Source organism: Ophidiomyces ophidiicola (assembly GCF_022830035.1).
Source record: "Ophidiomyces ophidiicola strain CBS 122913 chromosome Unknown scaffold_5, whole genome shotgun sequence".
Lineage (NCBI taxonomy): Eukaryota > Fungi > Ascomycota > Eurotiomycetes > Onygenales > Onygenaceae > Ophidiomyces > Ophidiomyces ophidiicola.
This window is the reverse complement of record NW_026054645.1, coordinates 676539-689468: the sequence shown is the minus strand read 5'-3', so window position 1 is coordinate 689468 and position 12930 is coordinate 676539. Positions and strand designations below refer to the sequence as shown.

At 52.5% G+C, this 12930-nt stretch overlaps 5 protein-coding genes across 5 annotated transcripts; 1 reads left to right on the top strand and 4 right to left on the bottom strand.

Annotated features, from left to right (window-relative positions):
* Nucleotides 1-68: 68 nt before the first annotated feature.
* On the top strand, nt 69-1409 carry LOZ57_002101 (uncharacterized protein; the record flags this gene model as incomplete). The annotated part of the gene is made up of 3 exons (XM_049251180.1): nt 69-221; nt 290-440; nt 493-1409. The coding sequence occupies 3 exons, from the start codon at nt 69-71 to the stop codon at nt 1407-1409; spliced, it is 1221 nt and encodes a 406-aa protein (XP_049110030.1).
* A 663-nt stretch (nt 1410-2072) lies between these two features.
* MNN9 (Golgi mannosyltransferase complex subunit) lies at nt 2073-3248 on the bottom strand (the record flags this gene model as incomplete). The annotated part of the gene is made up of 2 exons (XM_049251179.1): nt 2073-2093; nt 2145-3248. 2 exons carry the CDS (start codon nt 3246-3248, stop codon nt 2073-2075), a joined length of 1125 nt encoding a protein of 374 aa, XP_049110029.1.
* A 2136-nt stretch (nt 3249-5384) lies between these two features.
* On the bottom strand, nt 5385-6090 carry LOZ57_002099 (uncharacterized protein; the record flags this gene model as incomplete). The annotated part of the gene is made up of 2 exons (XM_049251178.1): nt 5385-5727; nt 5795-6090. The coding sequence occupies 2 exons, from the start codon at nt 6088-6090 to the stop codon at nt 5385-5387; spliced, it is 639 nt and encodes a 212-aa protein (XP_049110028.1).
* Nucleotides 6091-8306: 2216 nt separating this feature from the next.
* LOZ57_002098 (uncharacterized protein) lies at nt 8307-9023 on the bottom strand (the record flags this gene model as incomplete). The annotated part of the gene is made up of 1 exon (XM_049251177.1): nt 8307-9023. One exon carries the CDS (start codon nt 9021-9023, stop codon nt 8307-8309), a length of 717 nt encoding a protein of 238 aa, XP_049110027.1.
* Nucleotides 9024-10060: 1037 nt separating this feature from the next.
* LOZ57_002097 (uncharacterized protein) lies at nt 10061-11308 on the bottom strand (the record flags this gene model as incomplete). The annotated part of the gene is made up of 2 exons (XM_049251176.1): nt 10061-11241; nt 11293-11308. The coding sequence occupies 2 exons, from the start codon at nt 11306-11308 to the stop codon at nt 10061-10063; spliced, it is 1197 nt and encodes a 398-aa protein (XP_049110026.1).
* Nucleotides 11309-12930: the final 1622 nt, after the last annotated feature.

The following is a 12930-nucleotide window of genomic DNA, read 5'->3' as shown; positions in this document are numbered from 1 at the left end:
CGAACCCGCCAGATAACGACACGCGACCTGCGCTTGGAGATTGTATCGAGCTTCCCGCCGCCTTTACGATGACGTCCACGCTTCGTCCGACCACGAGGCGCTGTTGCTCAGTTCTGGCTACATTCTTTTGTCTTTTGGCCCTGTCTACATGCGTTCTGGCGCACGGCAAGCAGGCTACCGTGGGCGACCTTACGGTTCCGCAAATTGAAGAAAGGCTGCAAGTGAGAAAACGCTTGACTATAGATCCTACCACTAAAGCACCGGTATATCTAATGATTTTTTGGTTCAGGGATGCCCGCTGGTGCAATCACTGAATCTTCATAAGCAAGCTACTGCTCCCCAAACAGCCAGCCTGACCTCGAAGGTCTTTGCTGTCTTGTTCCCTGGTAGCCCCGCTGTCAATGCCATTCTAGCCACTCTTTATATTTCTGGACCTCCAAGTAAGCGCTTTTTCCTGACTTGCTGAACGATGCCATCCTAAACTGAAGGTAGATTTCCTCCTGGCATTATGTCCTCCAAACATCGACCCATCATCCCTGTCTATAATGGTGGCGTTTGCTGTGGGCGGGTTACTCGGGGACACTCTTTTCCATCTCCTCCCAGAGATATTTCTAGGTGAAGACTCACCCGAACATGTTCGATTCGTCATGGTCGAACCAAACAGGAACCTCCTTCTTGGTGCTGCCATTCTAGTAGGCTTCCTTACTTTTGTAGCTATGGATAAAATACTGCGAATAGCTACTGGCGGCGAGGGTGGCCATGACCACAGCCACGGGGATCAAAAGCTTGGCCCCGTGGATGCAGTGTCATCTTCAGCAAGTGCCGTTTCCAAGGACACTCTCAGGCAGCGCAAGAAAGAGCAGCCTGCAGAGGCCCAGCCCACTGAAGAGAAAGAGATCAGCCCAAGCGTCAAGCTGGGTGGGTATCTCAATTTGATTGCAGACTTCACACATAATATCACCGATGGGCTCGCAATGTCTTCTTCGTTCTACGCTTCGCCCACGATCGGCGCGACCACCACCGTGGCTGTATTCTTCCATGAAATTCCTCATGAGGTGGGAGACTTTGCGCTCCTTGTGCAGTCTGGCTTTTCGAAGCGAAAGGCGATGGGCGCGCAATTTGTCACCGCCATCGGTGCCTTTTTGGGCACGTTTATCGGTATTGCCATTCAGGAGTGGGGGAATGGGGATGCTGGCTCCGGCTCGTCATCTCCGGTCGGTCTATTAGGGACCAGCCTTACTGTTGGGGACCTACTCTTGCCGTTTACCGCCGGAACATTTTTGTATGTCGGTACCGTGGCCGTTATTCCCGAGATCCTAGAGACTGGGAAGAACAAGGGTGTCGAGACGAAAAAAGCGTTAAAACAATTCGCTGCCATTTTTGCAGGCGCCGCGATCATGCTGATGTAAGTTTTCATCTCGTCGATGTATATATCATCCATTATTATACGCTAACGTGAACGTGATGGACAGGATATCGTGGTCATGAAAAGCTTTAGGGAAGCAGTGTTGCAAGCCAATTCTTCGGGCCAATGGGTGGATGTTGCTGGCAACCTTATTCATGGAGTACGGAGTACAGCGAAAATCAATAGCACTAACTACTGTTTGAGTGGATGAGGGTGTTGTCTGATACGACGCCGGACATTAATTGTGGTCTCTATACGGAGTATATTTGAATTTAATCTCGTCTGCGGAGATCTCAATAATAATGATGATGAAATATAGATCGCTGTCAGCATATCCACAAAATAAGATTAGAACAACAATTCCGACAGTGCTTCATTTCTCTTGTTTAAATCTATACAGTGGCCAGCAGAAGATGTCGCTGGGAGAGCAATCGGAGTATCCAGGTAAAGAAAGAAAGGCAAGGGCAACACCACAGTGAAAAACAGTAGCAGAAGCAGGTAGTTACAATAGGTAGGTATACACGAGAGAAGATGAAACGAATGCCAAGACGGGTTTGAAAATGTTGAACAAGCCGGCGTGGGGGGGTGGGGGAGACGGGTAGTTGGCAAATGAAGCGTATGACGTTGAAATGACCGGGCGGGAAGAAACAGATGCAGGAGAAGGTCGTCACTCATTATAATGATAGACCTGTCAAAACGGATTAGCCAACGTGTCATTTGCGGCGCCCGCTCAACTTACAAAATAATTGGGCAAGCCGTAGCATTTATGGCCCAGTCTCCTGGCCATTTTGGCAAAGCCTTCGGTCTCGACCAGGTGGTAGAAGGGGAAGGGCGGGAACATGGCTCCGTCGCGATGGACCTCGGCCTTGACGAGCAGCGCGGTGCCTCCGACGCCGTGCAGCTCCATGATATTGTTGGCATCGCGGTTGGGGCTGCGATCGGCGAGATGGGCCATGAGGGTGCGGTAGGTGGGCAGCTCGGCGTAGCCCTCGAGCATGATCTCATCGGGGCCCATGCGACCGGCGATCTCGAGCGAGCGGTCGGTGTCGACCCAGGAGTTGTAGTCGTAGGGGCGGGTGTCCATCAGCTTGGAGTCGGCGTTCAGGTAGCGCTGGTAGCAGTTGGGCACGACGACGGGCTTGTTGTGGCGGGTGAGGTCCTGGATGAGCGTGGGCGGCGACTCGACGACGTCGGCGTCCAGCCAGAGCACCCACGAGGTGGCCGGGCCCAGGGTGGTGAACAGCAGGCTGTTTCGGGCGCGGGCCATGGCCTCGCGGCGGGCCTTTTGGTGGGCGAACTTGTGTCTCTCCTTCTCGTCCTGCGAGGCGATGGGAGGCTCGAAGTCCTGGCGGAGGATGGTGATGCTGGCGAAGCGGCTGTCCAGCGGGCCGGACTGGGTCTTGGTGATGGCCTTCTGCAGGTCGGCAGTGGCGGTGTTGCCGTCCTTGGTCTTGGGGATGATGAAGCCCAGCGAGATGTACTCGTGCGGGTACGACAGACGCAGCAGGTTGTCCCAGTACTGCGGGTAGAAGCGCGCCAGCGGCGTCAGCACCAGCACGCGCTCGTGGCGCTCGGCGGAGTCGCCGGTGGTGGTGACATTGTTGAGATTGTAGTTGACGACGGGCGGCGGCACTCGCAGGCCGTTGGAGCGGAAGAGCTGCTTCTTGCGGAAGGGTTTCGTGGGCGGGGAGAGCGGGTTCTGGGCAGCGTCGTGCTGGCGCTGGGCAGCGGAGACGGCGCGTGTTGAGCCCGGCGAGAAGACGAAGAGCAGGAAACCGACGGCGAGGGCGAAGGCGAGTACCAGCGTGATGGGGTTCGTGCGGCGCAGCGCGCGGACGGCCATGATGGCCTAATGGCAGGCGGAGGGCGAGGCGAGCAGCGAGGTGAGCGGACGGGACGGAATGGAATGGGATGGGATGGGACGGGGTGTTAAGAGGCCTGGGGACGCACCGTGGCGGACATGACCCGGAGAGAGAGAGAGAGAGAGAGAGAGATGCAGACAGACAGAGAAGAAAGAGATAGACAGAGCAAGAGAGCGAGAGTTGCCACGGCACGATGTTGGTTTGAGTTCGGCGGGCGTTTTGCTGGCGGGCCAAGCGAGTCGATTAGTTAACTAACTAGTTATTAGCCAACGAGTCAACGACGAGTCAACTAACTACGGAGCAACTTCATCCTCACTGACGACACTGCTAACGAGAACTATCGACGCAACTGCACAACCCGAGACTAATGCCTAGCTACTCCTCGCATCGCGGCGTCACGGCAGCCACCGCATCACACCCTCGAAGGCCACCAGCGCCATCGCGTTCGCCGGGAACGCGCGCAGGAAGCACGGCACAAACCCACGCCAGAAGCCCTTCAGCCCGTTCTCGCGCCCAACCGCCCTCGCCGCATCGGCCCAGTGCCGGAACCGCCGCTGTCCGTCACCCAGCCCGCCGCCCAGCGGGTCCGTCATCAGCCGCTGCTTCACCACGTCCGACGGGTACGCCGTGATCCAGAACACCTGCGCCGACAGCCCGCCCGCCCAGAAGTTGATCGCCGGCGTCGACAGCTGCGTGTGCGTCTGCAGCAGCCGCGAGAACACGTCGTACGAGCCCCACCAGAAGAAGAAGAACGACCGGAAGAGCAGCGTCGCGCACAGCCCGCGGTACAGCCCGCCGATGCCGTGCGCGCGCAGCTGGGCCATGTCAGTGAGAGAAAGGGAGAGAATATATATATACATATGGAGAGAGAGAAAGGAGAGGTTAAAAGAGAAGACAGTGTGTGTGAGAGAGGAGAGACAGAGAGAGAAAAGACGGACAGAGGAGACATGGACAGAGGGAGAGACAGAGACTCACGATCTTGCGGGTGCAGTCAATCGGCCCGCTGTACAGCCGCTGCTTCTTGTCCGCCGCGTACTGCACCTGCAGCCGCGCCTTGACGTGCTCGACTGGCGCCGCGATGAAGCTCACCGTCGTGCCCGCCATGATGCCCGCCAGCCCGTGGCCGTAGCTGGGCAGCCGTTCGGCGTTGCGGAAGACGTGATCGCGCAGCAGCCGCCGGTAGAGACTCAGGGACCCTAGCATTCTGGCACAGACGGTCAGTCTTAGCTCCAGCAGACCGGGAGATCGCAAGCGTAGGTGTGTGCGCCCTTACACCGAATCCATCACCATCCACCCCATCAGCGGCGGCGTCGCTCCCTTGTATAATGCCCGCACGCCCTCATTCCGCACGGTCTGCAGCAGACAGTCCAGCGGCCCCTTGAAGTGCGCGCTCCCCGTAGTCTGCAGCCGCACCTTGATCGTATCGAACCTTTTCGTGTCAAGACACGTCCGTTAGCCATATCGTGATGTAGACGCCAGTGTTGCAAAGACAGAACGTACGGGTGGCCCACTGTCGAATGCCCAAGCAGGAGAAGAAGACCGTCAGCAATTGGAATTCCCCCAGAAGACGAGTACACCCACCGCTGAGCTTTGCAATGCCCGAGAAGACACCCGCGACAAAGCCTTTGTAGTCCTTCTTCGGCTTCCCGTCAGCCGTGCTGCCCCCCATCGCGGCACACCCTCTGCCGTCCGGCCTGTGCAATTGATGCTGCTCGTCGTCTTTGGAGAGGCGGTCTGAGTCTTATCGCTGCTAGCTCGTCGCGGTGTAGGGACGGGGAATGGTAGCTGTCCGCAGGCTTGACTCGAGTGAGATTGCGATTCCCAGCAGCAGATCCATTAGTTTAGTTATGTAGTTAGTTAGTTACTCCAGCAGCTTCATGGACAGCGTCAAAGCCGTACGCTGAACTTGGCCGTGGATATTTCACCCGGCCGATGCCGGGGCTTGGGCCAGAGCCGGGAGAGTTAAAAAGGCCGCCAGTCTGCCGCCCGAGGCTTGTCTTGTCTTGACTTTGCGTGCGAACAATCCCACCACCACCACCTCTACATAACTACATACATAGACGGAAGATACGATATCGCCCTGACTGCTCACACACTTTCAACATGCATATCACTTTCTAGTTGGCCTTGACCTCGGTCGCCTGAGCCGCAACTCGCCCAGCTACGTATTTGTCCCATTCTTCGCGCTTCATGAACATCAGCTGCCTGTCCTCTCTCCCCAAAACCTCCGAGTTGAGCGCCCAGCGATCCTGCGTTCCTTTTCTCATCTGGCAGCATCTCGGCACGGCGAGCACTTTCTTCCCAATATACTCCTTGGGGTCCACCTGGAACAAGAGGTACTGGTTGGCCTCCGCGCCGTTGTCTTCCTCAACCTCGACAATGTTGATCACCATCACCTCCGGGTTGATGTCGCCTGCCGGCACCAGATGGTCAAACGTCACTCCATAGTAATCAATCACACTGTCACGCCAGCAAGAAAGAGCTGTTAGCCATTCGCTACGAGCCGTGTCACAGGACCAGAGCTTACTCCTCCGGGTGCTTCTCTGCCACCCAGCGTAAATACTCGTGCCGCACCGCCAGACTGTCGGGGGTGACATCCCGTCCGTATATGGTCTGAAATGCCAAACGTGCCAGCTCTGGGCCGGCTGGCTGCGGGAACTGTTGGTTTGCAAGCTCCAGGCGCCACGGGGTGTTGGGCAGCAGACGTTCTATGGCAGCTGTGGGGCCCTCAATTCGGATCCTGAGCGGTTTATCGGGCGCTGGGAAATGATACGGCCGGGCAGGTGTCTGAATGCAGGGTGGGATGTACAGTGGAAGAGCCATTGCAAGTGATATCACAACCGACGATGTGTGCTAAAGTTGGTTGGAAACGAGCCGCACGAATGAACGAAGCTATAGAAGCGCCTCCTCAGGGGTAATTCTGACAGTGGCAGGGACTGTGGTACGATCTTCTCTGCCTGACTAGCAAATACTGGTCTAGCTAGCAGCTATCCAATGATAAAGGCCTCTCTTTCACAAATTGACATTTGGCCGACAGCTGCCTGAAACGTATGCGCCCGTCGATATCAAGGCGGCTGCTAAAAACCTAGCCAGTGAACTAATATCTAACGGCTTCATAGCTAGCTCCGATGAACAAGCCTTCTAATGTAAAAGCTTCATTCTGCCGTTCGGAACACTATCATCTTCTCCAGATATCATACGGGGTACCAAACCAGGACCACCGCCGTATAGTTAACTCACTACTCAGGCGATTAGCCCCAAACAAACCAGACTCCTGTCTATCGGCGAGTGAGTATTCTCAAGGACTCCAATCAGCAGTCGCCAAACGACTCATTCTGGTGTCGGGCCAAACCAACCCTTGCTCATGTTTGAATCGATCGTGCCGCTCGCCTGCGGTGCCAGTGTTTGAAACGGTCTTGTAGCCTGCAAAACCTGCCTCACACAGCCGCTCCAATGGCTACTCGCTACCCAACACCGTGAGTGAAGATTAACTGGACCGGCTCAACCCACGTCCCGCCTTCAAAAAATGGGAGGATCGATCCCCCAATCCTTGCAGCCCATCCCCTGTTCTTGCATTGACCATGAGCTTACAGCCTGTCATTGCGAGTAGACATATGGGAGGCTAAACGGGCTACTTGCCTCTTTGTGGTATCAATATGCATTGGAAACCGATGGAATGAATGAGATGCCGCCATTCGGGAGAACAATTGAAGAGGTGCTGGGTATTGAAACGATGGTATATATTTCTCACCTTTTCCTTTGGCTTCAACCCCCATCCAAGCACTTCAAGCATCATTCTAGGCTTTTGTGCTCCAGAGCTCAACTTCCGCCCGCCACCACTTCAAATCCAGCGTTTGCATTCTGTTCCTCTTTGTTGCAGTGGTGTTTTCAGTATTGATACTTGCCTCCACTCATTTCTATAGCAAACCATCGCCGTAAGCATATGCTACCCCATGCCCATGTTTCTACTGATTATTACTACTAACACATCATAGGATATGTGCACCATGTACACCGACTATTATAAATGTGGCCATATCTCCGGAAGGCGTCAAGTGGACTGCACCTCACCCGGCGATTGCTCCATGAGATACCGTGTGGGAAATATCTCTAATCAAAATTGCACCACTTTTCGCTGTCAAACTCCTCCGTTATCCGACTGAACGCATCCTTATTGCCTTTGATTATTTGTCACATGGCCGCCCAGTAATCCTTTATGGTTCCTTTCTCCAGCATCTAGCTTTCGCAGCGATGGATCCGATCCACCCATCGTAATTTATGCCAGCTTATGAGGAAGTTTGGTCTTACTTATTTGTGCTCTCTGAATCTTGTTGTCTACGTGCTGATTGATTCCATTCCTGTGGCTCATTTTTGCACTTTTCTTCCTTCCATCATTGCTGTTTTCCATGCTGCCTTGCTATGTTTGCAGGAGCCCTTTTCGTGATCACCACATTTCCACTTGCCCAATCAATGTTTCCTAGGCTCATTTCATGGTATCTCTTTTGTTTCTCTTGCTCGGATTCAGTGTTTTTTCAGTTCTTTTCCCCACTTTCGTGAGTTGTTGGGTTCCACATTCATTCATTATCAATTCCAACTGGACCTCGACCCCCATTTATACTAGTTTAGATGGTACCAACCCATGGATTGATACTCTGTATGTCAGAGTAGCTATACTGAAAAATTTCTCTAAGATATCATTGTCATAGCCCTTACAGACAAATTCTCTCCCCTATTTCATTTCTGCTCCAGATATATCTAAATAGGCCAAAATCGAAGCTATATATACCAAATACAAAGTGGGATATTTAGCAGAATAGGAACCAATGTAGAGTGGCAATCCAAAAAGAGGGCTTGGGAGGCTTGACGGATATCTCAAAACATATGGCGTACAGTATTGTCCAACCCACCTCGCCTAACTACTCCGTATTGAGTCTAATAAAGACAATCTTATATTGTGCAGGCTACTACCGCTAGCCTTTGCTTGATCGTTTTCTCTGTGACCTCGTAATCGACACACCGCCGTATAATGTAGATGTAGTCTACATTTTCCCCGTTCTCCAAAGCCGCCCTTGAAGTCTTAAGGATGCCTCACATTCTAGGCAAGATCTGTTCAATTGAGTGACTATTTCTTTATATACCGTTTCCGGATCGTTCGTCTGTATCGAGGGAATATGATCGAGAAGAAATTGTAGCGGATGTCTCAGGGCCGCGGCAGTAGCCCTGATTCCAGAAGAGCCACTAGCACTAGCAGCATTTGTGGTCTGGAGAGGCTCTGGTGCTTTTAACATTTCGGTAGACAAAGCTAGCTCTGTGCCAGAGCTAGGAGTATCTATAGTCTCCAGCTGTGTATCTTCAGTAGACGAAGCTGACTCTGCACCAGAAATGGGAATATCTGTGGTTTCCAGTTGTGTAGCTTCAATAGACGAAGATGACTCTGTACCAGAAGTACGAGCATCCGTGATCTCCAGTTTTTTAGCTTCAGGAGATGAAGGTGACTCTGTGCCAGAACTAGAAGTATATATAGTCTCCGGTTGCGTAGCTTCAGTAGACAAAGATAGCTCTGTACCAGAACCAGGAGTATCCATAGTCTGCAGTTGTGTAGCTTCAGTAGACGAAGATGGCTCAGTACCGAAATAAGCCGCACAGATGGCCTCAAAACGCTCTAGTTGACTAGCTATCCCATCAGTCAAAGAAAGCTCTGGAAAAGAGCAAGGTTCTGGAACTAAAGGTATCTCTAAAGCGTTAGTCGGTGTCATTTTACGGGATTCTCATTATATAGATAGATCAAGGAAATACATACGCCGCAGGGAACACTGTCCAGCTTGCGAATTCCAGAGACAGTTTGCACAGGACCCTATATGTATTCCAACCCTGGTTTCCAGCGTAGTGCGCACGCAGCTTCCAAAAGGGCCCTTGCTCTCTTTGCATCTAGCGCATGGCCTCTCGGGTCTTATGCCACGAGTCTGGATAACGACGGCATCCCGCTCTTCTGCGGTGCGGATGGGACGGGGGACAGGACGACCGTGCTCCGAACGAGCCCACTGGAGCTTTCGGCGCGATGGTTGTTCGCTAAGCTCTCGCACCGCCTCGGTGAATCCCTCTAGCCAGAAGGTCAGGGAGTTCTCGCCGCCGAGATTTTCGCACACTTCACAGCCAGCCGGAGGGAGGCCTATTGCGACTCAGCTCGCACCCGGGGAAAGGGAGGGGAGGTGTATTCTTACAGTCTGGGAAAATAAGTCTGGGCATCTTTTTATGATATTGCTGGGAGCGTTTAGTATGTATAGTGTATACAATATAGTGCGTAACGGTTTCCTATCAGGCTGAAGCTGTCTCAAGGAGATTTGAAAAAAAAAAAAAAATACAGCATATGTAGATGAGAGAAGTTGAGTCAACATTGCAGCTCTCTCCGGTAGCTGTGAGCTTTCAGCTTTAAGCCTTTCCTTGGAAGTGGCAAGGTGCACTGGCAGGTTCAGAGCTCCTACTGGCCTGTTGGGCCTCAAATCTGGGGAAATCCTTTTTTTTCCTGGAACATTTCGGATATTTTTAGCCGCTTCCGGCGGTCAGAAACAAGAAACAACAACTCATAAATTTTATCATTTTCAAATTCTTTCTATTATGCCCTCATGGAAGGTAGAAGAGAATACAACTATGAAATCATAGAAAAGAACCTTGATGACGTCAAAAGAAACCACACCCAGCTGATGGATACCAAACACCAAAGGGGCCATCACCAGAATTTTTTAACCTCATGATATCCGAAAAGCTTAAAATTTGGCACCCAGGCATCTGTCGGCTAGTTGCTGTCCGGGTTGTAAAAGCGGCCGGAACGTGCATCAAACGGCCAGACAGTCAGCGCGGAAAGTGGCAAAGTCCTAATCTTTGCTTTTATGGGACAAGTGGCGAAGTGTTTCTTTGCGTCGGCTTTCAAGAACTGCTCATGGTATCTCAGCTCCATGATATCCCTCTTGGTCTCAAATTTTGCTTCTGCTTGATCATTGGAGAGGCCGAGCGCGTAATCAAACGCCATGGTGCAGAACCGGCAGTAGAGGCCTGGTTCAATAGCGTTAGTCATCGGGTTGTACCACGGGAAAGCGAGCGAGGATAGGGAGCGTCGCCGGGATGGAAATTGGTAACAGTTTCTAAAACGCATGCGACCAAGACCATAGAATCCCGGGTGCAAGCGGATGAAGTCCCTCAGAGCGGAGTACTGACTGCCGGGGCCTCGAGTTGATAACAAGCGTGCAATTTCCGCGGAAATTCTTGCTTTCCTGTCTGCAAAAGCGGCTTTGATATTGTGGGCACCGCCGTGCAGCTCCAGAGCGAATTGCTCGGCCTGGAACACGCTCGCAAGGTCCTCCTCTTCGTCCCAGGACTGGTCGAATTCCAGAGTATCGAGCCAGCCGGCAACATTTCTGACGACGGGCATCTTTTTCGCGATTTCGTCGGGAAGGATGTAGTTGAACACAACCTCTTCCAGCGGCGCAAGGGCCAACTCCTGGGCAAAATAATGGCAATTATAACAACACCTGGCGAAGAGTGGGAGGAACACATAGCCACCAAACTTGCCACAAACTCTGCAATAGGGCTGAGTGAATTCTTCATAGACATCGGTCATGGTATGGAAGCGAGAGACGCCCATGACGGTGATCGCCTCGAGAAGGTCGGCTGCATGTTCCTTAAACCGACAAAGCAAAGGAAATGAGTCCACCACCTCCTGGTATCTCTTGCTCACGCAGCTAAAGTTCACCAAGGAGTCGAGATCGAGGTAGTAGCAAATTTCATAGGTGAGCTCGAGTGGCAGCCGATCCAAGATTCCGGGGGACGCAACTTCGGCAGCTTCTGGAGTGGTATCTGCGGGAACTGAGGCAGTGGTTTTGTTGACATTCTGCTTACACGCGTAGTGAGTCATATTGTCCATCGAGGACATAGATTCCGGCGGAGGAACGTTGTCTGTCGCCATTGCAAAGAGGCCAACTACGTGTATTAGTTGAGTTGTAGGGAATTGGAATATAGAAAATAGCGTACCCTCTTGCTCCATCATTTTTGACACGTTGGCAGCTGGCTGCTTGGGTTGAGTGCAGGTTGAAAGAGTGAAGGCTTTGGGCACAAGTGAGGAACAGGAACACTCTTAGGGCGCCGAGAGACTGAGCCTGATCAAACGATGCGAGCATACACTAGGAATGTAAGACGCCGGAAACATCCACAGCTCCAAGAAAGGTGATCTTCTTCACCACATGGTTGGGTGGTTAAAGACACATGGTGTCAATTGCGGTGGGAGTATCGTTCATTTGCTCAGACAAATGCTCTCTCATTCACCGGCGAAGCTCATAGCCTGAATGGGTTGCATGGCTGATTGTAGACTGGGAGTCAAACCCTGGAGGTATGCATCATGGAAACATTGTGTTCAGCAGCATAGCACAAATGCACAGACCATGGGATAACTATTTACTAGGCCAGTTTATGGGTCTAGTCCAGGTTGAAATGTGCTCCGTGGTTCTTGGAGCAGCGCCTGGAACAGAGTCAGCGGTGCTGTTCAAACAACGCCCCATGAAGGCTGCGACCTAGTCATAGGCAGTTTTATCATGATGAAGGCTGAATGAAGAGAAACCGTGAGCTGGTGTGTGAAAGAAGCTACGGAAGATAATATATCCGGGCACGGAAAAACAGCCTGAGGGCCTTGAAATCCACTGCCCAAGTTTGGCCAAGCAGCCGAGAGTGAGTGTTTCAGACTGCCAGTTGGTTTCACATCAACTGTAACTGCTGGGACGGATTGTTTATCCCAAACTACTGGTACTTAACCTGAAATCTCCCTTGGGCTGGCTCGAAACAGCGCCACAAACATGGGCCATGTTCTTCCAACGCAGATGGGCAATTGTCGAGCCGAGAATCTCTTTACTTCATACTTCGAAAGTATAGAATGACATTGCCTACGACTTTGATCTACCTGGACTATGTTTCAGTGCCTTGAGCCAATGAAAATTCTTCGCTTCTTCCAAGAAACGCAGTCACCCGGACAGAACACTGTACTAAGTCGCTCAGGGGGCCGACGGGCTATCATCTGCTAACCGTGGCAGTCGTCCTTGAACCCTGGAAAACCGGACGTACGTGTCACCTGCGGACGGCTTTTTTCTGTCTTCCTCTCGGGCTCGGGGAAGCACTTCCAGAGCAAAACAACGGCCCCTCTCCTTTTCGCATTAGCCGAGTTCTGAGGCTCCAGCTGGGTAGATAGCCTGCAGGGTCTGACAAGGCCGGGGAACGCCGGAGGTTGACCAGGATGGGCGGAAGCAGGCTCTCTGCATGAGTGTTAGTATTATTATTATTTTATTGTGATGCGTCTTCTGTTTCTCGTGGAGCATAAGGTTTCGTCGTTGGGCTTCTTGCATGCGGTTGCCGGCGTTGATCAACGAGTCCACAGCAATAGCTAGCTAGTTACGGAGTAGTTAACTAGTTACTAACTAGTTCGGTACAAAAGTACCGCACCCCCCCTGTCGGCGTGCACGTATCACGGGTATCTGTCAGTTGGCAGCCAGGCTTACGACGCTCCCAACAGAGCGATTGCCGTACAAAGGCAACCAAATGTGAGCGGTGTCGCCTGGCGTGTGACGAGGGGGGGCATAGTGCATACATCGATAGCAGCCAGACCAGAAGCGAAGCACACACGGC